Consider the following 27,237-nt stretch of genomic DNA (forward strand, 5'->3'; position numbering starts at 1 on the left):
TTAAACCTCAAAGCTGGGTTAAAGCCCCACTGCTCCTGCACAGCCCTGTCACACGCACTCAGACACGAGCCCTGGGCTGTGAAAGGGGGTGCTGGGAGAGAGGAATGAAAACACATAACCAAACTTACCTCAGATGACCTTCAGGTCCTGCTGCCACCGGCCATGAGGCTTCAGGGCTCTTTTGGCAGCAATGGCTGAGGTAATGTATCGGCTCAGCTGCCCCAAACACACTTTTTTTCTGCTGTGGCTTGGCATGTGACACTGCTCTGTGCAGGGCACGGCCAGGCCCAGGTACCTCCCAGCAGGGACACGGGGCTCAGGGACCTGCGTGTGCCAGCTGTGACGAGGTGCCACTCACCAGTAACTGTAGGGACACAATGGGGATCTAAACTTTTATTTTATATTAGATGCATACAACTAGCCAAAGGCTTCAACAACTCACCAAGTGTCAGTGGGTTTAAGCTGCTGGGACACAGTGCCCTTGGGAGCTGCTCCTCATCCCTCGTTCTCCTGCAGGAGCAGCACTCTCCTGTCCCCTGGCAGGGCCTTTCCCCTGCCCAAGAGCTTTGCAATCCCAACCTCACCTTACTCTATTGCAATAAAACACCTTAAAGCTCTCCTCCCCACCTCAGAACAAGCGCAGGTGCAGGAGTCACAAACGAACAGCTGCAAAGAAGCAAAACTGAATTCCTGTCAGTTTTCACTTGACCCCAGGCTCCGCCAGGCTTTCCTTTCCTGCTCGGGGGCACGGCCGTGTCCAGCACCGCAGTCCTGAGGTAGAAGGTGTTGCTCCAGCGAGGTCCTCTCACTGCTGCAAACTGCTGTGTCCTGTGCACAGTCACGCTGGTGCTTCCTGCCTGTGCAGCTCCTCACCACAAAATAAAGCATTTCCTTGGGCGCTCTGGGCTGTCTCCACCTGATCTGCTGTGTCTGGGAGCACGTAGCCCTTTCCAGAAGAAACTCCAGCCCTCAGAGCTGCTGGCCAGCTCCGTGTCTCGTAGTAGGTGGACAGGACGTCAAAGACTGTCAGGACACAGAGGTGTTGGTCACACATGTGCTGTGACAATGGTGCCAGTACCTCCACACACCCACTGAACACGAGGGAGGTGATGGCAGCTGGCCCAGAGAAGGTCTCCCACCCCACCTGGGGCAGACAGGTATTTTGGAAAGGACTTTAGGGAGCTCTGGGCAAAGCAGTGGCTGTGTTAACTAGAGCGAGTGTCCCCATCACTGTCTTGGCTGACATGTGCCACCCACCAGTGCCCCCCCTGTAGAGAGCCACACCTGCTGTGCTCCCACTATCACTCCCATGCAGGGAGACCCCACGGCCTGGGCACACAGAGCCCCCAGCCACTTCCTCTGCCTTCTGTCCATGGAGGGGCAACACAATCCTCACACCAGGGGTAAAAACTTGGAGGAGGAGGTGGCCTGGGTCACGAGCCCCTCTGCAGTGACCAACAGAGAGGCATTCACCTTGCAGAGGTGAAGGAGCAGGAGCACATCCTCTGCTGTGACCAGGAGTGCCAGCCCATGGGAGCACAGGACACCAACCCCCCTCCCTGCTGGCCAGACTCGGCTGGGATGGCACAGGCCTCAGGAGTGCCATCCCTCTGTGGCCTGTCCCCAGAGCAGCCCCTGTACCCGAGTGCCCCTGCCTTGGGGCAGGGAGCAGGGCACACAGCCAGCCCCATGTGAGCCCCCAGCCCCTCGCCAGGGCACACAGCCAGCCCCCAGTGAGCCCCCAGCCCCTCACAGGGCACACAGCCAGCCCCATGCGAGCCCCCAGCCCCTCACCAGGGCACACAGCCAGCCCCGTGTGAGCCCCCAGTGAGCCCCCAGCCCCTCACCAGGGCACACAGCCAGCCCCCAGTGAGCCCCCAGCCCCTCACCAGGGCACACAGCCAGCCCCGTGTGAGCCCCCAGTGAGCCCCCAGCCCCTCACCAGGGCACACAGCCAGCCCCGTGTGAGCCCCCAGCCCCTCACCAGGGCACACAGCCAGCCCCATGTGAGCCCCCAGCCCCTCACAGGGCACACAGCCAGCCCCATGTGAGCCCCCAGCCCCTCGCCAGGGCACACAGCCAGCCCCATGTGAGCCCCCAGCCCCTCACCAGGGCACACAGCCAGTCCCGTGTGAGCCCCCAGCCCCTCACCAGGGCACACAGCCAGCCCCATGTGAGCCCCCAGCCCCTCACAGGGCACACAGCCAGCCCCATGTGAGCCCCCAGCCCCTCACAGGGCACACAGCCAGCCCCATGTGAGCCCCCAGCCCCTCGCCAGGGCACACAGCCAGCCCCGTGCGAGCCCCCAGCCCCTCACAGGGCACACAGCCAGCCCTGTGCAAGCCCCCAGCCCCTCGCCAGGGCACACAGCCAGCCCCGTGTGAGCCCCCAGCCCCTCACCAGGGCACACAGCCAGTCCCGTGCGAGCCCCCAGCCCCTCGCCAGGGCACACAGCCAGCCCCGTGTGAGCCCCCAGCCCCTCGCCAGGGCACACAGCCAGCCCCATGTGAGCCCCCAGCCCCTCACCAGGGCACACAACCAGCCCCTCACCAGGGCACACAGCCAGCCCCATGTGAGCCCCCAGCCCCTCACCAGGGCACACAGCCAGCCTCGTGCAAGCCCCCAGCCCCTCACCAGGGCACACAGCCAGCCCCTCGCCAGGGCACACAGCCAGCCCCATGTGAGACCCCAGCCCCTCAGCAGGGCACACAGCCAGCCCTGTGCGAGCCCCCAGCCCCTCACCAGGGCACACAGCCAGCCCCCAGTGAGCCCCCAGCCCCTCACAGGGCACACAGCCAGCCCCGTGCGAGCCCCCAGTGAGCCCCCAGCCCCTCACCCTGGTTGATGGCCAGCGTCTCGGAGTGGTAGTTCCTGGAGTTGGGGGCTCTCACCATGAACTCCCGGATGGGCAGCCGGGCAGTGTGCAGGCGCTGCTCCCGCGCCCTCCGCAGGGTCAGCTGCTGCAGGGACACACGGACACACGGACACACGGCCTCACACGCGGCCACCCAGCCAAACCTGCCCTGGGGCTCACGCTGCTGCAGCCTCCCCCAGCTCACTGCTGGCTCCAGGCAGAATTTGAGGGAGAAGGGCTGGGGGAAGCAGGCAGAGCAGTGGGATGTGTCTGCTGAGGGGGCAGGCACCACGCACCTTGTGAATGCTCTCGTCCACCAGCCCTCCCAGCACGTACACCTTGCTCGGATCGATGTCTTCCAGGACTGCAAAGGGCAGCAGTCACCCACAGCACAGCTCTCCCAGCACACCCCCTCCCAAGGACAGCCCTGGGCAGAGCCTCCCTGCCCCAGGGGCTGCAGCCTGGGACACACAGGTCCCACCAGCACAGATTAGCACCAGATCTGAGCACACAGTATGGCTCATGCCATGTGAGACACCCATGTGAGTGAGGAGCAACTTGCCTGAAGCACGGAATGGCCTCAAAAAGAAATTTCTAAAAGTCAGCCTTTTGCCCTGGCTCTCCCCTTCCTAAAGTGAAATACTTACCATTCTCAGAGTCTGGAGTGAGATAAACAATGGTCTCCAAAGGAAACAGGTCCAGGTAACTCTCTGGAGTTGTATCCATCTCAAAAACACAAGACAGAGTGAAGCAGCCTGTTAGCCTGAGGTACATCTGCCAGAACAAAGCCCCCTCCCTCCCAGACAAAGAGCTATCCTGGCACTGACACTGCTGCTTTGGACATAAAAACTGCTAAAGGTCTTGTAAATCCTACAGATCTCCAGTGACCTGGGGTTTTTCCTTTTCACTTGGACAATGCTTTTGTTCTAGGCACTGATCAATACACCTAAAAACTCCATTAAATTCTCTCCTCATCAGAAGTTCTCGGGGCGCTTTGAGAAAGGGAGAGCAGCAACTACTGACTAGTTCTACGTAAGATGCACAGCCCCGGGCTGGGCTCTCCTCGATCCCGCGGCCAGACCCTCACCAGGTATCCCGCGAAGCCGTCGTTCATGCGGAAGCACTGCTCGTAGATCGGCGTCCCCGCCGCGAACTCCGTCAGGCACAGCCAGAAGGGCCGAGCGGCGCGGCGGTTCGCCCCGTAGAGCCTCCGGATCTGGGAGGCCAGGCGGCCGCTCTCCTGGGGGACACAGCGGCACGGTGACCCCGGGCCCGGGGCTGCGGACCCCACTGCCGAGCTCGGTCACACGCCAGCGGGAGGCCCGGGGCGGCTCCCGCCGAGCTCCCGGTGCGTGCCCGCAGGAGGGACGGGAACACGCGGACCGCAGCCTGTCCGGGACCCCCGGGACCCCTCAGCAGCGCCGGGACCCTCGATCAGCCCCCGGGACCCTCGAGCAGCCCCGGGACCCCCGCACCTTCTCGCTCATGCTGCCGCCCACGCCGAGGTCCACGCAGAGCCGCGGCCCCGCCGCCCTCGCCTCCAGCAGCCGCTCCGTGGCCAGGGCAGCCGGGACCCTCCCGCGGCGGAGGGACGGCGGCCCGGGCCCGGCGGGGCCGCTGCCGAGCGCCGGACTCGGGCTGTCCCCGTCCGCTGCTGCCCGCCGTGCCCGGCGGCGCTGCCGCTCCTGCCGCCGCTTCCCGCGCCGGGCGGCGAGAACGCGCAGCCAGCGCCGCCGCTTCCGCAGCGCGTTCCTCTGCGGAGGGAAGGGCACGGCGCTCAGCGGGGCCGGTGCGTCCGAGCGCGGCCCCGCCGCACGCACCGGGCACCGGTGCGTCCGAGCGCGGCCCCGCCGCACGCACCGAGCACCGAGCGCGGCCCCGCCGCCCGCACCGGGCACCGAGCGCGGCCCCGCCGCACGCACCGGGCACCGAGCACCGAGCGCGGCCCCGCCGCACGCACCGAGCACGGCTCCGCCGCACGCACCGAGCACCGAGCGCGGCCCCGCCGCACGCACCGAGCACGGCTCCGCCGCACGCACCGGGCACCGAGCGCGGCCCCGCCGCCCGCACCGGGCACCGAGCACCGAGCGCGGCCCCGCCGCACGCACCGGGCACCGAGCACCGAGCGCGGCCCCGCCGCACGCACCGGGCACCGAGCACCGAGCGCGGCCCCGCCGCACGCACCGAGCACGGCTCCGCCGAGTCGCCCGCCCGCCCCGCGCTGGGTTCGCCCGCGGCCGAGGGCTCGATCCGCAGCAGCCGCAGCGCCTCGGCCAGCACCGCCGCCTCCGCCTCGGCCTCGCTCGCCGCCGGCTCCGCGCTCGCCGCCGGCTCCGCGGCCGCCGCCGCCCCGGCCTCCATCGCGCCGCCGGCGGGAAGGGGCGGGCCCGGGGCGCTCTGCCCGTCCCCCGCGCTGCGGCACCGCCCCGCCGAGCCCCACGCTCGCTGCGCGGATCCCGCTGGCCCCGGTGCCCGTTCTCCCGCCGGGCGGGCCGGCTCCGGTGCCGCTCCGTGACGGCGCTCTCCGTTTCCCGGTTTGTCGCCGTGCGGAGTCACCGGCTCACACAAGAGATGCCGCCGCCCTGGTCGGCTGCGGACAACTTCCCACGGATGCTCCTCCATTGTGCACCCTTGCTTTGTATATTCGAATTCTTTTATCGTTATTCTTCCTTTTCTGTCCCATTATACTGTGTCTGTATTATAAATAAAAAGCTTGACTAGGCCAATATTCAAGCAACAATCAATTTAATAATTAATTATGGTAAAGTATGAGCAAAACAGCGCTGGGGACAGTGGAGGCAGTTTTCCCTCCAACTGCACTGATATTTGGGCTTACAGGTATTTATAGGGTACTCAGAGGCTTTCTCAGCAGTTTCTATTTCTACTTGTTTACATCACAATTCTATACACTGTTGTGATTTAGTTTTTCCCAGGATGTGTCCCAAAAAGGAGGATCCCCAGATGGTGGTGGCAGCCTCTGAGATGTTGGTCCAGTTTCCTCAAGAACAATGACAGATCCCATCTGGTGAAGTCCAGCCCCCCAGATGTGGGTTCCCCTTGTTATTACAAGGATTATCAGTGAAGTCCAGCCCCCCAGATGTGGGTCCCCCTTGTTTTTACAATGACCATAAATCTCACAACAGTGATGTCCAGCTTCCCTTGGTGAAGTTGTAAATCCTTGAGATGATGTCCATCTTCCCTTCTCAAGCTGTTTTCCTCAGTTTTGTTAAGGAGTGAGATAAGCACATTTCCTTTCTATACATTCCAAAGCTATAGTTTCAAGGATACAAACAATATTCTAAAATTATACCTGAAAAGGTTACCACTGCAGCACTCTTTAAGGCCTGACTACAAGCAAAGAGCAACATCCTGAACGCTGTAATTCCAATGCTCCTAAATCAATCCAGGTTAATTGCAAACACAGGCTGGTTCAGAGGCCTTCTTCCATGCTTTACTTTCCTCAGTTATTATTAGAATTTGCAGTCGTCCCATGGTTGGTGTCCACACATATCACAATCACAAATACACACATTTCCTTTCTGTGCCAGACACAAAACACAGCTTTGTATTTCACAGTATGCAGATAGGCATAAGCAGATGGAATTTGAATAACTGTTGGAATCTGGACAGGCAATAAATCCCAAAAAATTACTTCTGATTTGGAAAAAGTGGGCGGCTTGCATGACCAGCACAGCCCTCTGTCTGGAATTGCAGGAAGCCAAGTGACCGCTGGCTGGCCAGGCCATGAGCAGGATCCCCCGACAGCTCTAGAAATCTGCATCCCCCACTCCGTGGTGTCATGCTCAGTGTCTGAAATGGGTGGATGTAGAGGGAGGGGATATCAATCAAAGCTGACCCACCGTGACCTGCTGTCCTGGCTGCAGCCCCCCAGCCTGCCTGCAGTCAGGGCAGGAGATGGACAGCCCTTGTCAGGGTCAGCAATGTCCAGCAGCAGCCTCAGCCTGGGTGCAGAGCACAGCACGGCGCCCGTCGGGAGGAGTGAGCCCGGCTCTAGAGCACAGCAGGGTGTCCAGGCAGGCCCAGTGCTGGGTGCTGGGGGACACAAGACAGATCAGGGACTCTGGACCTGGTTAACATAAGAGATTTGATAACCTTGGCAAAAGCAAATGGAACTTTGAAAATTAGACCTGGATTGCAAGAAGGTTCAATCAGACAGGTTTACTGGAAAAAGAAAATCCCATCAAACTCTGCAAGTAAGAGATGTTATATGCATAAGTTTGTGTGTAACCTAATCCCTGTGGTACACATGACTGGTCTCCCTGAAATAGTATATGAGTGTTTGTATGTGGAGACCCTGGGGGCATCCCCTAGGCTGGGGACAGAAGCAGCTTCCCCCAAAAAGCTGTTACACCCCACGGGCTCCTTCCCCTGTTCCTGTGTCTGCTCCTGTGTCCCTGCAGCAGTCCCTCCCTATTCCCTGATCTTGGCACTGCCCTGAGACCAGGGTCACCCTGGCCCCTGGGGAGGGACAAACCTGGACCCTGCATGTGTGTGTGCCTGGGCCCTGGTCATCTCACCACACGGCTGAATTAAACACCTGTGGGTACCATGCAAAGGCCCTTCTTGCCTCCTTACCTGGGCTTTACCAGCAGCTATGCAGGCTGCAACATTTGCATCCCACAATAAAATGGGATTCTGATCACCATCAGCCTCCCCGCCTCTCTCCATCACTGACAGCCCAGCTCACACCTGTGTGGCATTCACATTCTCTGAAAAAATCCCTTTGCCCAGGATTTTTCTCCTGGGAAGCTGAGGAGCCTCAGAGAAAAGGAAAACAATTCTTATCTCATTTACATCTCCTGTGCTGTGCTCATGTGGAATGTGTTTGGAGATTGTTCACCCACAGGTGATTGTTCCATTGGGTTCTGCTGGGAGTTGTTTTCACTCTTTGGCCAGTCAGTGCCAAGCTGTGTCAGACTCTGGAGAGAGTCAGGAGTTTTCAATATTATCTTTTAGCATTCAGCAAGTATCCTTTCTGCATTCTTTAGGATAGTATAGTATAACAGCCTTTAGTGTAATATAGTAATATAAAGCAGTACATTAGCCTTCTGAGAACGTGGAGTCAGATGCATGATTCCTGCCTTTGTGGGGCGTTCCCTGCAAACACAGCACAGCTGGCTGGCACTGAGGAGGCAGCAGTGCCTGGAGCCCCTTCAGCCCACGGCACAGGGCTCTGCTGTCCCTGCAGGATGGGCGTTCCACCAGGCAGGGGGCTGTGTCCCACACTGGGGAGTGGCTGCAGCACTGACTCATCTTTTGTTTCTGTCAAAAACCAATCGCTTGTTTTTAAAATTTTAAAAGTTTAATAGTAAGAAAATGGATATAAAAATAGCAATATAATTAGAGTAATAATAATTCGGACAATTTGGATTAGGACAATATGAGACAATAAAAACAAAGAGTTAGGGACAGTCCAGGTACCTCTTTTCTGGGCAAAATAAGCCCAAAAAGGACCCACATTAACAGAGGATTAACCCTTAAAAGCAACAGCCTGTTGCATATTCACATACCTCATACATGATGAGTAAATTCCATTCAAACACAGGATTCTGTCTGGGCACTGTCAGCTTCTTCCTCTGAATCCTGACGGTGTCTTCAGGGCTGAGTGAGGCGGGAACAAGTTCATTTCTCCCGATAATGGGGCAATAAATTCTCTTTCTCTGAAAGCTTTAGATGTCCTGTGGCTGCTATCTCAGTGTGAGTACCTCATTCCTTTCTTAAAAAAAATATCTCAAATACATAGTTTCTATTTTAACCTTATGTTATAACCTAAAACTATATTTAACACACTACTTAAGAAAATTAACACAGCATACCTTTCTAACATAACACATATAATATTCACTGTAATATTTGCAGAAAGTCCATAATAAAACAGGCATTTTTCAGTCCCTTAGGAGAGCACCTGTGTTCGCCTGAGGCACCCTCAGGAGCACATTTCACACTGCCCAGAAGGGCTCTGCTGAGGAAGCCCCAAGCACCAGAGCCCCCTCTGTGCTCCTGTTGGTCCATGAGCACACTGGGCTCCTCCTGGCCCCTCTCCCCGGGACTGGGGCAGGGCTCTTTGTGACCAGGGACACGGCCCCACGTGTCCCAGCAGGTCCCCAGGAACGAGGCAGACCCCAGGCTGAGCTGGCAATTTTGAGGCAAAAATGGTCAGTACTAGCCAAGTAGAGAAAATTTTGGGGTAGGACCCGGGGTAGCACACTAGGGACAAAGAATATTTTGGAGGAAACTCAGTTCATCTGTAGGGAACAGAAGAAACATTCTGGGGATAAGACAGAGGTCACAGTGGCACTCCCAGCATGAAACAGACCCCAGAGTGTGGGAAATGGATTTATAGAGAATTCTCAAAGCCTGACAGAAGGCTCTCAAAGTGTGCATCCAGGTGCAAACTTTGAGACAAGACATGCTGACTTAGAAATGCCATGGAATGGACAGACATTGCTGAGAGAGAAATGGAGCTGGAAACAAGTTTCAAAGGGTGGCCTTGCAAGTGAGACTGGATACTTTGGGGAAACAGAACTGTGAAAGATGCGCTGTCCTGGGACCCACAAGAGGTGATTTTGGATTATTGGCTTCAAGGCATCTACAGCATGGTGTGGCTAAGGCTGACAGACCAAGAAACACTTACAGTGCATTGGAATTAGGAAACAGTTGGCTTCTAATCGTGATGGTGTGCATTATAACATCTGTACTGTCTCACCCTTCAAATGAGACTGGAAATGGAATAAAAGTTTTGGAAACACCTCTCAGTTGCCCCATCTCTGGGTCAGGAAAAAGGCATTATCCAACACCAGGGGAGGGGCTGGTCCTGCCCTGGGGCTGTGACAGATCCTGTCCTGCACCCTCTGCACGGGACCAGACCAGAATGGAGCCCTCTCCACATTCCTCTTTGCCAATCAGGTTTTAGTAGCAGCTTCCACACTCTCAGGACACACTGTTTAAAAAAACATATTGACATTTAATGAGTTCATAAAAATATTATGTCAGTTATGTTTATAAAAACTTAAGGAGAAATATTCACAGTCCACTTAAGCAGTGGCTTTTGTGGGGATGAGGAACCCTGAGCCTCCCTGGGTAGTTTTGGAAAAAAACCTGGTGCTAATTGTCTTTAGGAGGGCAAAGGGTGCTGGGCCTTGGCCAGAGGGGTTGTCCCCATGGAGGGCTCATTCCCCAGGGCACAGCTCCCATCTACACCCTGTCCTAGACTGTAAGATATGTGTGTGTTCTACTCCCATCTGTCAGAGCTGGGGCAGCTCTCCTCTGTTCATGGGGCTGTGCTCTTTATCTCTCCCACAGCCAACCCTCCCTCCAGGAGATCTCTGCTGTCCATGGGCCATTCATTATTAATTACCTTCTGTCCATGCCCACTGAGTGTCCCTGCAGGGCTGATCAAATTCCATCATCCCATGGGGAGATGCTGTGCCCAGGGCAGGAGCCAAGCATTCCTACATGGATACAATCTGGGGGTTGGGACAGCACGGCAGCCTTTGCCCCCTGCATTCCCAGAGGAGCAGCTTTCTCCTGCCCTGCATTCCCAGAGGGAGAGCAGGCCCATCTCCAGCCCGCCCATGTAAACTCCACCCGCTGCACAGGGACACCAGCAGGACCGGGTTACAGCCGCCCTCTCACTGCTGCCAGCCCGTGCCCAGGCCCCGTGTGCCGCTGTGTCCCGGCTCCCCGCGCAGGCGGGCGGACAGCCCCGCTCTGGAGGCCGCTCGCTCTCCTGCCCGCAGCACGGCGGCCATGCAGCGCTCGGTCCCGCCGCTCCCTCTCCTGCCCGCAGCACGGCAGCCATGCGGTGCTCGGTCCCCGCCGCTCGCTCTCCTGCCCGCAGCACGGCGGCCAAGCGGTGCTCGGTCCCCACCGCTCCCTCTCCTGCCCGCAGCACGGCCGCCGTGCGGCGCTCAGCCCCCGCCGCCGCTCCGGGCGAGCCGGCCCTGAGGCACCGCGCTCACGTGGGGCGGCGAACACGTGACCCGTGTGGGCGGGGCCGGGGGCGGGCCGCGCAGGCACCGTGGCGCTCCGGCGGCGGCAGGGGCGGGGCGGGGCGGGGCCGCGCAGGCGCGGTGCCGCGGGGCGGCCGGTAGGGGGCGGACGCGGGCCGGCGCTGCCGCCGCCATGAGCAAGGGCCCGGGGCCGGAGCCAGGCCCGGAGCCGGGCCCGGAGCCGCAGCCCCTCCGCCACGGCGACCCCGCCGAGCTGGGGCCCGGCGCTCCCGGCGGGCTCTTCGCCTGGCTGCGCGGGCGCTGCCTGGGCCGCGGGGCCGCCGTGGACCCGGCGCGGGACACGTTCGGCGCCATGACCGGGCTGTACGGCGCCATCCAGCCCGCCGACTCCGTGTCCCTCAGCACCCGCACGCACGGCGCCGTCTTCAACCTCGAGTACTCGCCCGACGGGTAGGTGTGCCGCGATCCCGGTGGCGGCGTGCCCGGGCTGCCCGCCCAGGTGTGCCGGGGTCCCGAGGCGCAGGGCCCGTTCTGGTGACCGGGTGTCATCGCTGGCTGCGTCAGCAGCACCCCTGGGCTGTGCGCTAAAGGACTGGGGCACTACCTGCCGTCAGGTGTGCTGCTGGGCCCCTCCCACCTCCCCGTGCAGCGCGGCCTCTCCCTGTGCAGGAGGGGGGGACCGGGGGACCCCCCGTGCTGCTAAACCTGTACTTTGCAAGGTTTTAGTGAAAAAAGCCGCGCTGGTTTGCAGATAAAGCTTTGATTCAGCGTTCCTTTCCTGCCTTAGAGCCCCTGGAATGTGTGGGCAGAGGGGCCAGGTGTCACAGGGAATCTGTGGCAGCTGCTGGGGGGCAAAGCCCACCACCAACGGGGGGTTTTCTGTTCTGCTCCCTGCAGCTCCGTGCTGACCGTGGCCTGTGAACAGACTGAGGTCCTGCTCTTTGACCCTATATCCTCAAAGCACATCAAGACCCTCTCTGAAGCTCACGAAGACTGTGTAAATAACATCAGGTGGGTCGGGAGGGACCTTTTGACACAACTCAGCCTGTGCTTAGGCAGTAGAGTTTAAATCTTACTTTGCCACTTGCCTGGGATAGAGCTGGAGATAGCCGGAGGAGGACTCTAAATCCATCACTGTTTTTATCATGTAGTATTTTCCCTTTCACATTCAGGGGGTTTAAGTTGTTCTGGTTCCGGGAATAGATTTTGAGGTGTGAATTTAAGGTGTCTTCTAACGATATTGCAGCTGCTCTTCACTCACTTTTTTGCTTTTTTCAAAGCAAAAAAACCCACTCCAAAATAACAACCAACTGCACAGCAACAAAAAACTTCAACCAAGAACTAAACCAAATAAAAAAAACCCCAAGAAAACTGTAGAAAATTCTGAGTGTTTTCACTCAGAAGAGCCAGATATGATGCAGTGTCCATCAGATAAGGTGATGTTTTTCACAAACTGGTTGTCCTTTTTACAAGAGACTGATGTTTTACATCAGTGTGTTTGGAAAGCTGGATTACAAGTGTCAGTTGTGTGTGGGTTCCTGTGGTCAGTCAGAGGAGCTGACCTCTGTTCTGCACAGTTTCTGCAGCATTACCTGGAGCCTTGTTCAGGTCAGTGAGCAGGATTGCAGTCACTGCAGCACTGCAGGGCTTCCTTGTGGGCAGCACCAAAACTGCCAGCTGTTTACCAAAGTTTGGGATTTTTTCCATGACAGCTGGTTGTTGTTGCTGTGGTATAGCTCTGGGATCCTAAAGGATTTTTAGTGGGTGTTTTTTGGATGGGCGTCTTAAGCCTTTTATCTCAGGTAGGGCTTTCCTTAACAGAGTGCTTTCACCAAAGGAATTCCAAACATAAGCCAGTGTGCCCTGTCCTTTTGAAACTGAAGGCGTGCTGGAGTTCCAGTGGTGCTCACCTTTGATCTGCCCAGTGCAAATTCAGTGATTTAATCCGCTCATTTTCTCACTGAACCGAGTAACTTGTGTTGGCGTGTGCTCAAACGGGGCCTCATCCTCACTCGGTGTTTTTGGAAAGCCTTGCATTTGCTTCAGAAACCTCTAGGCTCTGTTTATTCAGTCAATTTCCCAGCTGTGCTGCTGCCAGCCCCAGCAAGCTGAGTGCTGTGCAGAGGGGGAACAGGCCGAGTTACCCTGGGGGTTCTGTCTGAGCACCTGCCCTCTGGCTGGCACACAATTCATTAGCACACAGACCCCCAAAAAACCCCAAACCAAACCAAACTTGTGCTGTGCTCCTGTGTTTGCTCCAGAGGCACTGCTGGTTCGTACCCCAGCAGTTCTGCTTGCAGCTGAGCTGCTGCTGGCACGTGCTCTGTGCTGAGTTCAGAGAGGGTTTGTTTGGGCTGCTCTGGTATCTCTGTGCTGGCCAGTTCAGAGGGGTTTGTTTGGGGTTGCTCTCTCTGTGCTGGCCAGTTCAGAGGGATTTGTTTGGGGTTGCTCTGTCTGTGCTGGCCAGTTCAGAGGGGTTTGTTTGGGGTTGCTCTGTCTGTGCTGGCCAGTTCAGAGGGGGTTTGTTTGGGGTTGCTCTGTCTGTGCTGGCCAGTTCAGAGGGGTTTGTTTGGGGTTGCTCTGTCTGTGCTGGCCAGTTCAGAGGGGTTTGTCTGGGGTTGCTCTGTCTGTGCTGGCCAGTTCAGAGGGGGTTTATGTGGGCTGCTCTGGTGTCTCTGTGCTGGCCAGTTCAGAGGGGTTTGTTTGGGCTGCTCTGGTGTCTCTGTGCTGGCCAGTTCAGAGGGGTTTGTTTGGGATTGCTCTGTCTGTGCTGGCTAGTTCAGAGGGATTTGTTTGGGGTTGCTCTGTCTGTGCTGGCCAGTTCAGAGGGGTTTGTTTGGGCTGCTCTGGTGTCTCTGTGCTGGCCAGTTCAGAGGGGTTTGTTTGGGGTTGCTCTGTCTATGCTGGCCAGTTCAGAGGGGTTTGTTTGGGGTTGCTCTGTCTGTGCTGGCCAGTTCAGAGGGGTTTGTTTGGGCTGCTCTGGTGTCTCTGTGCTGGCTTGCTGGCCTGCAGGGCACCCTGAGCTGTTCCCTCCTGGCAGGTTCCTGGATAACCGGCTGTTTGCCACCTGCTCCGACGACACCACCATCGCTCTCTGGGACCTGAGGAAGCTCAACACCAAAGTGTGCACCCTGCATGGCCACACCAGCTGGGTCAAGAACATTGAATATGACACCAACACCAGGCTGCTGGTCACCTCGGGCTTCGATGGCAACGTCATCATCTGGGACACCAACAGGTACGGGGCTGGGCTGCCACGTGGCCCTTGTGCAGCACAGCAGCTCGGGCACACTCCAGCTCGGGCACACCAGGCTTTCCATGCACTGTGCTCTGAAACACTGGGGCCAGTTTGTTGCCCCTAACTATATGTGAAAAATGCCAGTCACTTATTTTTAAAATTTTAAAAGTTTAATGGTAAGAAAATAGTTATAAAAATAGCAATATAATTAGAGTAATTATAATTTAGACAATTAGGATTAGGACAATATTGAACAATAAAAACAAAGAGTTATGAACAGTCTGGGTACCTCTTTTCTGGGCAACACAAGCCCCAAAAAGGACCCACATGAACAGAGGATTAACCCTTAAAAACAACAGCTTGTTGCATATTCATACACCTCATACATGATGCATCAATTCCATTCAAACACAGGATTCTGTCTGGGCACTGTCAGCTTCTTCCTCTGAACCCTGATGGCATCTTCAGGGCTGAGTGAGGCAGGAAGATGTTAGTTTCTCCTGATAATGGAGCAATAAATTCTCTTTCTCTGAAAGATTTAGGTGTCCTATGTCTTTCAGAGATAGTGGCTGCTATCTCACTGCAAGCCCTTTCTCTAGAAAGTATCCTACATAGCATAGTTTCTTTTTTAACCTTATGTTATAACCTAAAACTATATTTAACACACTACTTAAGACAATTAATACAGCATCAGTTTCTAACTAACACATGTAATATTCATTGTAACATTTGCCAAAAGCCAATCATAAAATACACGTTTTTCACAAAGAGCTTGCATTGCCTCTCTGGCAATATAAATGGCTAGAAAGGAGCTTCTCTAGCCACGTGCCAGAGTGTAGTTCTTCCTTCCAAAGAAGGTTCTGTCCTCATTGCTGTAGTTGTGGGAGGATGTGACTTCACCCATTCCATTAAAAAGTAGGATAAAAGTGCTTGAAAAAAAGGTTTAGGAGTGACCAAAAGTACTGATGCTGTGCACATCCTGGACCCTTGTGGACACAGTCAGGGCCTCCATCTGAGCTCCTGTGCTTGTCTTGCTGTTCAGGTGCACAGAGGATGGATGTCCCCACAAGAAGTTTTTTCACACTCGTTTTCTGATGCGAATGAGGCTGACACCAGACTGTTCCAAAATGCTGATCTCCACCTCCTCCGGTTACCTTCTGATTTTGCACGACCTTGACCTAAACAAGTCTTTAGAGGTTGGCAGCTACCCGATTTTACGGGCCAGGAGGACCACGTCGAGCTCAGGTGAGTGCTGGAGAGGTGTGCAGGGCCTGTGCTGTGGGCTGTGCTGTGGGCTGCTCCTGGCCAGCAGCCCACCTGTGCTGGGCCACCTGTGGGCTCACCTGTCCTGTGTGTTTGCAGACATCACGTCGTCAGGCTCCTCTGGCCCTCGAGCCGTGAGCTCGCCCTGCCACCAGAACAACTCGGGGCCACCCTCTGAGAAAACCTTATCACGGCCCTCCCAGAGAGAAGGTAGGAAAAGATCACTAAACAAAAAGACAAATGAGAAGAAACCCTGACTTTGATTTACTGTATCCAAAAGAGGCCAGGGTACAATAGTGAAGAACTGCTTTTTGACCTGTAGTTTTTAAAAAAGAGTGTTGCTGAGACTTGTATTAAACCAATAAAATCTCATTGCACGCTAAAGCCTGGGGATCTAATCAGGTTTTATGTCTGAGAAATCTCAGTCAAAGTAACAAGATCTGTATTTTATGTTAGCATGTTGTTGTTTCATGGAGGTGCTCCCTTTTCCTTGTGTTTTTCCAAGAACAAAGTTTGTGTGAATGTTCTTTTAGGGAAAAAATCCAGAGAATCAGCGTGAATTTGGCAAATGGGTGAACATTTTGTGCATTCCTTGTATTTTCAAAGAATGTAATGTTAATTTTTAGCTACTCATGGTTGTGAGATGCTGAAACATACTGCTGAGAGGAGGCTTAGCTGGATTCCAGGGAGTGATTTACCTAGAGGTGAGGGGAAGGAGGGAGAAAAGCTGCAAGCTGAGCAAGTGTTGGGAGGAATTTGGAGAGCACGTCATACAAGTTTGAGAATCAGCAATTCTTATGATAACCTCACTCTTTAGATTTTGCTGTAATACTAATGAGTGTGGAAGGTTAGTGTATTTGTCCATGTGGTGGGTTCAGTGCAGGTCTTGCCACTGAAATTTCATAAAAAGGAGCTGTTTGAAGTGGGGACTGAGCCCATGGGTGTTGGCTCAGAGTTCCTGTTACCCTCTGAGTCTGCCTGTCCTGGTGGTGCTGTCTGTCCTGGCAGCCACGGTAGCTGCCGCAGGTGTGACCCCATTTCAGCAGCAGGACTGGTCAGAGAGGTGGAGGTCGTTGTGTGCATTTCACTGAGACTCACAGTTAATTCCCTTGCAGGGGGATCACCTAGGAATAGCCTTGAGGTGTTAACACCAGAGGTTCCTGGAGAAAGAGACCGTGGGAACTGCATCACCTCGCTGCAGCTGCACCCCAAGGGCTGGGCCACGCTGCTGCGCTGCTCCAGCAACACAGATGACCAGGAGGTAACACAGTGCTCTTCTTTCAAATATCTGCTTTTGGGCTTTTTTCTTAAATGAGCTTCCTGGTAGAACCTGCTTCAAGCTTTTTCCTTGATGCGGGAAGTCATAAGACCAGCTCCAGTTCAGCTGCAAGCTGCAGATTCTGCTCCTCTAACTTGACCAACAGTAAACAATAGTACTGGACCAAGAATAAATGATTCAGTTACTTTGATTGCTGATGTAAATTGAGGTTCATTTGGTTTTGTTGGGATTTTTGTTGTGTCTGTGCATTTATTTGGGATTTTTTGTTGTTGTTGAAGAAAGTCACTCTTTGTAAAGGTAACCCCTTACACAAGTGTAGAGGACTGAGTGGAAGCTTAGCAGATTGGTTATAAATTTTAATGCTGGCTCTGCAACGATCAAACTGATGTACAACACAAAATTTTTGTAACATGTAAAATGTTACATTGGGTCAGTTGGTAGTCATGATTGAGTTATATTTTTTCTTAGTCCTAGAGTCTGCCTTACTCTGTTTTATTAATATTCATTGGTAATTTTCATGTTGTGGTTATTTCAGAAGGATGCATGAAACAAAGCTAGGAATGCTTGTCTTGGGGCTGAAGTGGAATCAGCACAATATAAACTTGGTCATTGATTATTTTTTTAACATTTGTTCTGATATTAAATAATGAGATGACAGGGATCCTTAATGTGTGTCACAAATAACAAACGGCCTGCAGAGCTGTTCACAACCGTCCTTTAAAAATCTCTTACCTGCTTACTTCAAGATTCCATTCCTTTTGAAGTCAAAGGCAAAAAATGCCAGTGATCTGCTCTGAGGTACAGTCAGCTGAATTTGACTGTATAGACTTAATTTAAATATTTACTAAATTAGAGCAGGTGCCCAGCCAAAGGATTAGGCTTTGCTCTCTGCAGATGAAACCTAGATTGGAAAGATTATATCTGTCACCCATTTAATCAGAATAGCAGCTTTAGTGCTGGGCAGGTGCTTTGCTTGGCTAGTTCACAGGGAGGGAGATGCTGAGGCAGTGGGAGCAGGTCAGCAGGAGCGTGTCCCTCCTGTGCCATTACCTGTTCACAGGAGCTGCTGTCACCTGTAGAGGTGCAGGGGGAGGGAATGTGTGTTTGCAGTGCTTTACTTCTCTTTCAGTGTCCCTTTCTCTGCCTCTCCCTTTAGTGGACTTGTGTCTATGAATTCCAGGAAGGAGCCCCGGTGCGCCCCGTGTCCCCGCGCTGCTCCCTGCGCCTGACGCACTGCATCGAGGAGGCCAACGTGGGCCGGGGCTACATCAAGGAGCTCTGCTTCAGCCCCGACGGCCGCATGATCTCGTCCCCGCACGGCTTCGGCATCCGCCTGCTGGGCTTCGACGCGCACTGCAGCGAGCTGGTGGACTGCCTGCCGCGGGAGGCCAGCCCCCTGCGCGAGATCCGCTCGCTCTACTCCCACAACGACGTGGTGCTCACCACCAAGTTCTCGCCCACGCACTGTCAGATTGCCTCGGGGTGCCTTAGCGGACGCGTCTCCCTCTACCAGCCAAAGTTCTAGGCACGCCAGCAGCCCCCCTGGATGGACGTTGGTGGGTTTTCCTTCGGCTGAGTGGAAGTGTGCTCTCTCCAAAACCTCTGAGCCCAGAGGAGGTCACGGCTGCCGTGGCCTCAGGATGTGACCTGGAAGGATTTTTCAGGCCAGCACCGTGTGGATCTGGGTCCTGCATCTGTGAGCCCACAGCCCTGCCAGCAGACCTCTGCTCCTGCTGATCCTGTGCCATCGGGCTGCTGTCCTGCTGTGTTTGTACCCTGATACTTGATTGTTTCCTTCAGCACAACTCCAGTGGGCTGTCTGGAGCAGCACAGAGGGGCAGGGTGCCCGCGTTCCTCCTGTCCCACAGGAGCTGGACTGCCTCACCTCTGCTTCCTCTTCTGTCACTGAAGAAACTCTGTGGTGATTAGTAGATAATGGACTGCTTGTCTACGTAAGCAACACGGTTAGTCACTCTCACCAAAAACAAAAAGAAAGAAAAAAAAAAAAAAAAAGCAAAAGGAATTTTGCTTTCATTTCTATGTTAATGTGGTTGTCATTGGCTAGAAAAATGAGTCAAGGTGTGGCTTAGGCTGGCAGGGACCACTGGAGGTCACCCAGGCCCACCCCTGCACAGGCAGGCTCCCCTTGAGCCCACTACTCAGCACTAGGGAGGACCCTGGCCCAGGGGATCTCTCTGGGTTCGTGCAGCAGGGCAGCTCTGGCCCCTCTGCCAGGTGTCTGCTGCAGGGGGCTTTCCACATCTGAATCATGGTGGCTTTTTCTGATGTTGGGTATTTCCCATTTCCCACCCAGCTGTTTTTCCACACACACCTGGCTGCACTCTACCTGTGGGAGAAATTGATTTGGATGTGTCCCTAGTATCACCAGGTGAGCCTTTCCTCACATGTGCTGTCAGTTTGGGAGGGGATTAAAAACAAACCTGTCAACGGTGAGATTTACCTGGATTTAACCAGGCTTGTTATCAGGTGTGGAACACTGTATTGCTCACCCCTGGAGGGGAAGCTGTATGAAGAGCAACTGAGATCACTTGGTTTGTTCAGCTTGCAGGAGTCTGAGATGAGATCTCATGTGCTTCTGAACATCCTCCTGTGGGGCAGAGGAGAGGTGGGTACTGACCTCTTCACTGCCATGACAAGGGACAGGGCCAGGGCACAGCTGGGACAGGGCCAGGCCAATGTGGGATGGAGATCATAAAGGTTCCTCCCGCAGAGGGTAACTGCTGGCACTGCCCAGGCTCCCCAGGGATGGGCACAGCCCCGAGGCTGCCAGAGCTGCAGCAGAGCTTGGACAGCCCTGCAGGGATGCCCAGGGTGGGACTGCTGGGGCTCTGGGCAGGGCAGGGGTGGCACTGGCTGATCCTGCGGGTCCCTTCCAGCTCAGGGGGTTCCGTGATTCTGTGGTCACACCCAGAGTATGAATGCCAGATTTCAGTCCTTGAGTTAATAGAGCTAACCTTGTAAATGCACAGGTGTTGTACATCCATATCAGTTCCTAACATTCTCATCACTTACATGCTCCAAGATGAGGGTTTTTAGTATTTCATGAAGTTTTGCAGACTAGTCACACACTCAGTTCAGCAGGGAACTTTACCTGAAAGGACTGTCACCTGCTGGTGTTCAGGTACATCTCTCTGGCTCAGCAGAGCACACTTGTTCAAAGCTGACTCTTACAAAGCCTTTTGCAAAATGTATTTGGGGATAAAGATAACATTTATGGATGTGAGAGAGCTGGAAATGTAAGCCTGAGAACCCTCCTGTAGCTTTCTATTTATGTGGGTAGTATACCCTGGTATTGGTGCAGAAATCATTGAAACTAAAGCCTCCTCTGCATTATGACTGAAGAAAATCCCTAGTTTCCTCTTTTGGAGAATTTCTTAGGTAAAACGAAGCCTTCAGTTGTGTGTGTTAGGCAATCTGAGGGCAAACATCCCTTCTGCTGGCCTGAGCCTGCACGTGGGGCAGGTGGGGCAGGTGGGTCAGCCGGGCTGTGGAGGCTCTCAGGGCATCCCTTTGGCTGTGGTTCAGCGCCCTGGGAGTGCAGCGTGCAGGAAACGTGGGGACAAGCGTGGCAGACAGGCTTTTTATGCAAAGGAAGAGCTACCAGGAGTTTGTATGGGCCAAACTGTTTGGGGAAAAAAACCCAGGTCCTGCCCAAGACTACAGCAGTTTTTCCCCAGGCATTTGCTGTCCCACTGCCAGGCTACTGTTTTCTCACCTTATTTAATGTTTTATTACACATCACAGAAGGGACTACAGGGACACTTGAGAGAACCTTGGAGTTCTCATGGGCTTGCACAGTGTTTGTTTTGGAGGTGAAGGAGCACCCACAGGACCGAGGCAGTTCTTGGCTGGCTCTGTCTGTGTGTTTCCAAGGCTGTTTTTGTTTTTCCTGTCAGAACCTCCTCAGACTGGTGGATCCCTAGTGACTGTAACGCTATGCCTGTGAATATGCACTGAGTGTTACCTTTTTAATTCTACCTCATGATACGCTGTGTTTTACACCAGTATTGTGCTGAGCTTTGGACACTCACCTTTCTGTATAGAGGACCATAGCCCTGAAGCAACAGATGGGTGACAGAGGTGTCACCAGCGCTCCTTGATAGCACCTGTGGTTGGCTGGCAGGCCCTGCCTGGCTCTGGGACCAGCAGCTCACCTGGTGGAGGGGGTTGGTCACCCTGATGCTTTTGTAGCGTGTCCAGCAGATGCATAAAATGACAGAATCTGTACATGTATGCTGTAGAAATGTTACTTAGTTTTTCAGATGACATTTGTAATAAGTTTGAATTAGAGTGAGTAGGTAGTCTTAGATTTTGGTCATTCGATTGATTACTCCTTTTCAACAAACTTGGAAGTTTTCCATGAAGGCTTTACCATGTTTTACCTGTGAAGGTCACTTCTCAGTGGCTTACAGCTGACATATGCCTCACAGTCATGTGGTGGTGAAAGTGTTTTCAGTTCTCTCTCAGCATTACTGAAACAATGAAATTATGTGTTGGTGAGCTTTGGGTTATTTCTAGGTAGTCAAACAAAAAAAAAATAGCTTATCTTCTAGTTGTGTTTCAAAAATTGAATGCTTGACCTCGAGAAGTGTACAAAACTGTGAAACAACTGTAAGGAAACATTTCCAAGGGAGACAAGGACTGCGCCGAGCGAGGGTCGGGGTGGCTCACGCCGGGGCTGTCTGTGCCCAGGTGCAGCAGCGCTGGATGAATCCGCAGCGTTTGTGAGCGCCGAGCATGCGGCGCCTTGGTGGTGGTTCCGCACCGCGAGCTCCCCGCCGGAGAACGCCCCGCGGCGCCGGGGCGGTGTCGGGGCCGGTTCTCCTCCCGTCGCAGCCCCGTGTGCCGGCGGTGACCGCGCCGGGTCACGCAGGGACGGTACCGCCACACCATGGGGATAGAGGAAAAGCACAGCGGTGCCGACACACACACACACACAGAGGATTGTTTGCACTCGTGGAGTCTTGGGGTAAGGACAGCTCGATGCCTACTACCAGAATTAGAATGTAAACATCAGTTTTTTCGGGAAGGGAGGGAGGGGTCTTGGTTAATTTAGTGGGCCTTGTTTCTGTTTGTTTGTGTTGTGATTTTAATTTGGGTAGCACTGATGTGGAGAAGGTTCTGACATCGTAATACATGGGTCTGTTGCTCTAGGACATATAAACACTTGGGAAAAAAGAAATACACTTGCCAAATGAAAGCTTTCAAAAAATTTAGTTTCTAAGATTCTAAGAAGTTGGAGAGAAAGGAAGAAGTCAACAACCCATCATGTTTTTAACCTGCAGGAAACAGAAACTTCTCATTGGCTGATCTTAGTAAAAGGTGCATTTTCTAAAGCACTAAATATCCTCAGTTAAGTATAAGGTTTTTAATACAGAAACAAATTGTGCATGTAGAGTATTTTGAAATACCTGAGATTTCCTAGTAAAACCTGTAGCCTTTTAATACTGTATATGAAGTATCGGAACTGCTTTGGAAGTATTGTACTTACAGCCGTACAGTAACTTACTATTTGTGGACAGTTTCTCTTGCTTGCATAATAAACATTTAATAATTCACTGAATTGAAATGTATTTTATTTATGTTAAAATGAGCCATGCTGCATCTTGCCTGCCCCCTAAAATGAAGAGGAAAAACACTTCCTAGTGCTTAGCTGCTGCCATTCACAAGCGTGTGTGTCACAGTAGTGCTTTTACATTAAATTTTTCTGAAGGTGACATTTGAAGAGTCAAAACTGACTCTGAACCTCAGACCCAGCACTCCACTGTTTCATTTTTGCTGGGGTAGTTGGGCACTAGCCAGCTCTGGGCTTGTGCCAAACTCACCCTCGACACTTTGGCCTCCCCGACATTACAGGAGCACATGACATCTTCCACAGAGAAACAGGACGCAGATTTTGTTTTTATTCCATCAAGGAGTGATTACAAAAAGAAGGTACACTGGTAAAAATCAGATTCTGCCAGTAACAAACATTCAGTAAACATTTTATTTAGATGGATAATCACCACTGGGATACAGGAACTCGCGCTTGTGCCCACCCGCTGCTGTCTGAAGCTCAGGACTGTATGATTACAACACACTGATTAGGATCAATTTTGGAAGACAGTTTTAGCAAATGGAAAACTCAAATTCAAAAAAGCAATAGCCTCTCCAAGACTTAAGAAAAGACTAAATTCAAAGCAGTGTCTGAAAGCTTTGCTGCTCCCCATCATCCAAAGTGTTTTGGTTTATATGTGAATGTATAGTTTAATTAAAGAGGAAGCCCTCAGGAAGATTCAAACACTTGTGCTGGGACCCTTATCTAGCTCAGGGTTGTGCTTGCTCTTCTGTCCCTGTAGCTAAAGCCTCAAGTCTTCTCTCTCTCAACTCCCGTGTCTGTAAGACAGATTTCTGTCAGTCCCTTTCAATGTTTGCCTACAGAAGTCCTGAAACGCATCTCCAGGCACTCCACTTTTCCTGCTCCCTGCTTCCAAGGTCATCTTTGGCTTTTCATCTCCACTATACCTACAGACCTCCACTGAAGCAGGTCACCCAGGACTCTCACCTTACCTGTGCCACTCCTGTGTTCAGAACCTTTAACAGAACACACCAAGCAGGCAGAACCCCGAGTTTTGGGTACAAACATCTCGTGATCGGTAACTCCACAGAGGGAGCTGAGAAAAGACAAGACGTGGCAGTGCAAAAAGCCTGTGTGAAGTGCTTGAGCAGCTGCAGGAGCTGGAGTGTCCCTACAGACAGGGACACCTCCCTGATCCTGCAGCTGGAGGCAACGGAAAAAGCAGCAATTAAAAAATAAAAAGTCCCCAGAAAAAAAACAGAACAAATTCCATGTTTTTTAACGAGAAAGGACACTTTAAAGCTGTAGTGAGTTTGCTGTCCTATTCCTTCCACTTTTCCCTTGTGACAGGAAGGCACACGAACAAACACGCACACACACACACAGATCCAGCCTGGGCTGAGGTCACACGTTCAGTGCTACGGCCGGAGGACATGGTCACCACAGGCTGCATCCTGCGGTGGCTGCAGCAGCTGAGGTGCAGCTGGGAGCTCTGCACTTCAGCTATCCCCTTCTTTATCTGTCCTTCGAGCTTCACACAAAATAACGAGGACCTCAAAACATCTGAAAATGCAGTTCCAAAATCAAGACTGGGAAGATGATCAGGCAATGGAATTGTTTTTCTTTAGCTCCTCCTTGATTCTCATGTTCTAAACATGGGCAGTGGAGTGCATCCCACCACAGAACATAGCGCAATTTTGGGAGTGATACAGACTATTCTTTCCTTTTTTACGTTTTTACACTTTGTGTTTGTCTGGTAGCTCTGTTATGGGTAAACTCACCTGCCAGCAAAGGAATACTATAAGAAGTTCATCATAATTGCACCAAGGTTTAAATGCATCACCATTCACCCCATAAATACGGAAGGCTGGGAGGAATTACCTGTCACAGGCACAGGCACTGCTCCGTGGGACCGAGGACACTGAGTGCTGGTGCCCCACGAGCAGGACGGGTCACAGCAGCTTCAGCAGGAACTCGTAGGTGGCGTTGATGATCCCCCAGGACAGCAGAGAGCGGTGGTAGTTCAGGTGGGCTCCTCTGAACAGGTGGATCACCTTCCTGTCACGTTCCAGCCAGATCTTCACTAACACTTTGGAGAAGGACTGAAATTCACCACCGATCTGAGCTTGCATGCGAGTCTTTACAACGTTCACAGGGAAGAAGAGGAAGCCCAGCAGGGCGCCCAGCAGCCCCCCGCAGATGAAGTCGTTGACCAGGTGAGAGCTGTGCGAGGTGGCCTCGGGCAGACACTGCTTGATGGGCCCGCGCAGCCCGAAGAAGAGCACGTTGCTGGGCCCATTCCGCAGCAGAATGGGCACCAATCCCCGGTAGTACTCCCGCACCCCGTAGGCTTTCAGCACCCTGAAAGCCTGGTAAGTGTTTGTGAACTTGTCGTGGTGCTTGTAGTCCTGCAGCAGCGTCTGCACGCGCTCGAAGGGCGTCAGCACGGCCTCGGTGGTGCCGGCCAGCACGGCGGCCGCGCTGCGCGTCAGCAGCTCGGGGGCGCGGGCGTGGCTCAGCAGCAGCGCCGAGAAATCCTCGTAGAGGCCGAACATGAGGGCCAGCGTGGTGGTCTTCTGCAGCAGCGGCGGCAGGATGCCGCGGTAGAGCGTGCGCAGCCCGTCGCGGCGCAGCTGGCGCACGGCGTCGCGGGCGCGCAGCCCGTACAGCTGCTGCCGGAACAGCACCTTCTGGATGGGGAAGGTCACCGCGATGTTGGTGAAGGCCGCGCACAGCCCGCACACGTAGTGCTTGCCCGAGGAGCCCGGCGCCTCCTCGGGAGCCGCCGGAGCCATGGCGCTGCTGCCCGTGCCAGAAGGCGCAGTGGAGAGACAGCCAGAGAGCCGGGCCGGCCCCGCAGCGCCGCCCGCTACCGCATCACCCCCGCGGCGCCCAGCAGCGCCCCGGGGCCCGGGCGGAACCGCAGCAAACGGCCAGCTCCGACGGCTGCCGGGCCATGTCTGCTCACAGCTAGGCGACCACAGAAAGCAGCACTTCCTCCCTTCTGCGCTGCTCCAAACTCCAACAGAAATAAATCCCCCCGGAATTACCAATTCCAACAGCAAAAGGTTGGCCCTCGCGCTAACGGAACACTGTGCGAACAGAAGAGAGGCTGCTAAAAAACCTACAGAACACCAAAACTACATCAAACACCTGCAGCAGCATTACAAAGCCTGATCCTTACACTCTGCCTCTCCCTGTGCCCCTAAACACCAGGTAACACTTGGCGTGGCTCAGGCTCACCACCACCCACAGGGAGGCACAGGTGCCACACAGGTGTGACCTGACTGGCGCAGTGCAGAAATTCAGGACAGTCCCAGCTCACTGCCACGCAGCCTCCTCTGCCCGACGTCCACGCTCTGCTGAGGAGGGTCACACCTGGAATTCAGCTGCGGCCAGGGTCCTGGAGGTCGTGCACAGAGGCAGCTTGGCCAGACAGGCTGAAGGAGGACTGCAGGGGTCTTTACCTGGCAAGCCCTGTTTGACAGATGAATGGGATTATTTATTAAACAGTTATGAAAAGATGTTTCTGCAGGTGCCCAAATCCCACCCTTGGCCACAGCTCAGCCCCAAAAAGGTCTCTTTGAGGCTGGGGATGTTCCTGAGCCTCAAATGTTCCCCAGCACCAGCAGCACACAGGAGATCCCAGGATCCAGGGGGTGTTTGGGGACAACAGCCCAGCCTGGCATGAGGAGCTACTGAAACGAGGAGGGGAGAAAGAAAGGGGGAAGGAAAAGGAAAGGACGGGAGAGAGAGAAAGGAGCTGGGAGAAACAGGGAGGAGAAAAGGGAGGGAAGAAAAGGGCGGGGGGAGAAAGGCAGAGAAAGGATGGGGAAAGAACGGGAGAGCCGTTTGTTCTCCGAGGCTCCCGCTGCCTTTGATGCCAGCAGAGTCTCCGTCCCCGGGGAAGCCCTCGCGCTCCCGGTGCAGGAGCAGCGTCCCGACAGGCTCCCGGCGGGGCCTCCCCGCTCCGGGCCGCGCCAGCCGGAGCCCCGCGCTGCTCCCGCTCCCCCCGGCACCGTGCGCTGCCCCGCGGTGCCGCACCGCCACCCCCGCGCTGCCGGCGGGACTCCAGCGGCGCCACCGGGGCCCAAGGTCAGCCCGGCGGCGGCTGCGGCCCGGCCGGGCCCAGGGAACCGCGGCTGCCGCTCCCCCGGCGCCTGCGCGGCCGCGGCACAGCCCGCGGCGGCGGGACGCACCTGCAGGCGGCGCTGCCATGGCGGAGCGGAGCAGAAAGGAGCGGAGAGGAGCGGAGAGGAGCGGAGAGGAGCAGAAAGGAGCGGAGAGGAGCGCACCGGGAGCGCACCGGGCCCGCACCGACAGCCACAAGCGCCCGGCCCGGCGCGGCCTCGCGCCGCTCTCTGACGTCACCGCGCTGCCGTGTGACGCCACCACGCTACCGCACGGGGCGGGGCCGGCGGAGGGCGCGAGGACCCGTCGGTGTCAACCAACCTGACACACGCCACGCCTCCACACGCGTCCGCCAATCAGACCGCGGTGATCCTATAGCCACGCCCCCTGGGCGGTGCGGAGGCGCGGGCGGAGCTCAGACCCGCACGGGGCCGGGCCGGGCTCTGTGCCCCTCGAGTGGGCGGGAGTGGGGCCGGGAGCTCAGACCCGCACGGGGAGCTCAGACCCGCACGGGGCCCTCAGACCCGCACGGGGCCCTCAGACCCGCACGGGGCCGGGCCGGGCCGGGCTCTGTGCCCCTCGAGCGGCCGCGGGCGGAGCCCCGGGCTGGAGCTCAGACCCGCACGGGGCCGGGCCGGGCTTGTGCCCCTCGAGCGGCCGCGGACGGAGCCCCGGTGGGCCCCAGCCGGCCCCCGGCCCCGGAGCGCTGGGTCCGTGCGGTGCCTGCGGTGCCGCTCGCAGCGGACGGACAGCTGCGGGAGTGTCGGTGCTGGCGCGGAGCTGAGCTGGTGCTAGCGGTTCGCTGGGAGCCGGTACGGCCCGTTCTCACTGCGGTGTGTACCGCCGCACGGGCCCCGCGGCCGGGCTGGGCAGCGCAGGGCTCCGTGTGCCGCCCAGCTCTGTCCCGGTGCCGGGGCAGAG

The 27,237-nt window shown here is 55.2% G+C and overlaps 3 protein-coding genes across 4 annotated transcripts; 1 reads left to right on the forward strand and 2 right to left on the reverse strand.

The window, feature by feature from the left end:
• Nucleotides 1–389: 389 nt before the first annotated feature.
• Nucleotides 390–5,476, reverse strand: TRMT10B (tRNA methyltransferase 10B; the record flags this gene model as incomplete). Its single annotated transcript, XM_084224745.1, has 7 exons — nt 390–1,023; nt 2,837–2,960; nt 3,151–3,218; nt 3,502–3,580; nt 3,942–4,094; nt 4,330–4,608; nt 5,039–5,476. 7 exons carry the CDS (start codon nt 5,474–5,476, stop codon nt 839–841), a joined length of 1,326 nt encoding a protein of 441 aa, XP_084080871.1. The 3' UTR covers nt 390–838.
• Nucleotides 5,477–10,969: 5,493 nt separating this feature from the next.
• DCAF10 (DDB1 and CUL4 associated factor 10) lies at nt 10,970–22,180 on the forward strand. 2 transcript variants are annotated; one of them, XM_084225006.1, is made up of 7 exons: nt 10,970–11,277; nt 11,725–11,838; nt 13,868–14,065; nt 15,108–15,310; nt 15,428–15,538; nt 16,444–16,589; nt 17,764–22,180. In XM_084225006.1, the coding sequence occupies exons 1-7, from the start codon at nt 11,000–11,002 to the stop codon at nt 18,130–18,132; spliced, it is 1,419 nt and encodes a 472-aa protein (XP_084081132.1). In that variant the 5' UTR covers nt 10,970–10,999; the 3' UTR covers nt 18,133–22,180. The 2 variants fall into 2 exon arrangements, with proteins under 2 accessions (XP_084081132.1, XP_084081133.1); XM_084225007.1 differs by having other exon boundaries at nt 17,788–22,180.
• A 127-nt stretch (nt 22,181–22,307) lies between these two features.
• SLC25A51 (solute carrier family 25 member 51) lies at nt 22,308–26,534 on the reverse strand. Its single transcript, XM_084224932.1, has 2 exons — nt 26,385–26,534; nt 22,308–25,662 (listed from the first exon to the last, which is right to left on the reverse strand). Exon 2 carries the CDS (start codon nt 24,978–24,980, stop codon nt 24,138–24,140), a length of 843 nt encoding a protein of 280 aa, XP_084081058.1. The 5' UTR covers nt 24,981–25,662; nt 26,385–26,534; the 3' UTR covers nt 22,308–24,137.
• Nucleotides 26,535–27,237: the final 703 nt, after the last annotated feature.

Source organism: Fringilla coelebs (genome assembly GCF_963513975.1).
Source record: "Fringilla coelebs genome assembly, chromosome: Z".
Taxonomy (NCBI): domain Eukaryota; kingdom Metazoa; phylum Chordata; class Aves; order Passeriformes; family Fringillidae; genus Fringilla; species Fringilla coelebs.

What these genes read in the sequence shown, in the direction of transcription:
- DCAF10 (XM_084225006.1), top strand. Translation starts at nt 11,000, where the DNA reads ATGAGCAAGGGCCCGGGGCCGGAGCCAGGCCCGGAGCCGGGCCCGGAG. An exon ending in GACTGTGTAAATAACATCAG is followed by an intron (nt 11,839 to 13,867) that starts GTGGGTCGGGAG and finishes CCCTCCTGGCAG; the next exon opens with GTTCCTGGATAACCGGCTGT. An exon ending in ATCATCTGGGACACCAACAG is followed by an intron (nt 14,066 to 15,107) that starts GTACGGGGCTGG and finishes CTTGCTGTTCAG; the next exon opens with GTGCACAGAGGATGGATGTC.
- SLC25A51 (XM_084224932.1), bottom strand. Translation starts at nt 24,980, where the DNA reads ATGGCTCCGGCGGCTCCCGAGGAGGCGCCGGGCTCCTCGGGCAAGCAC.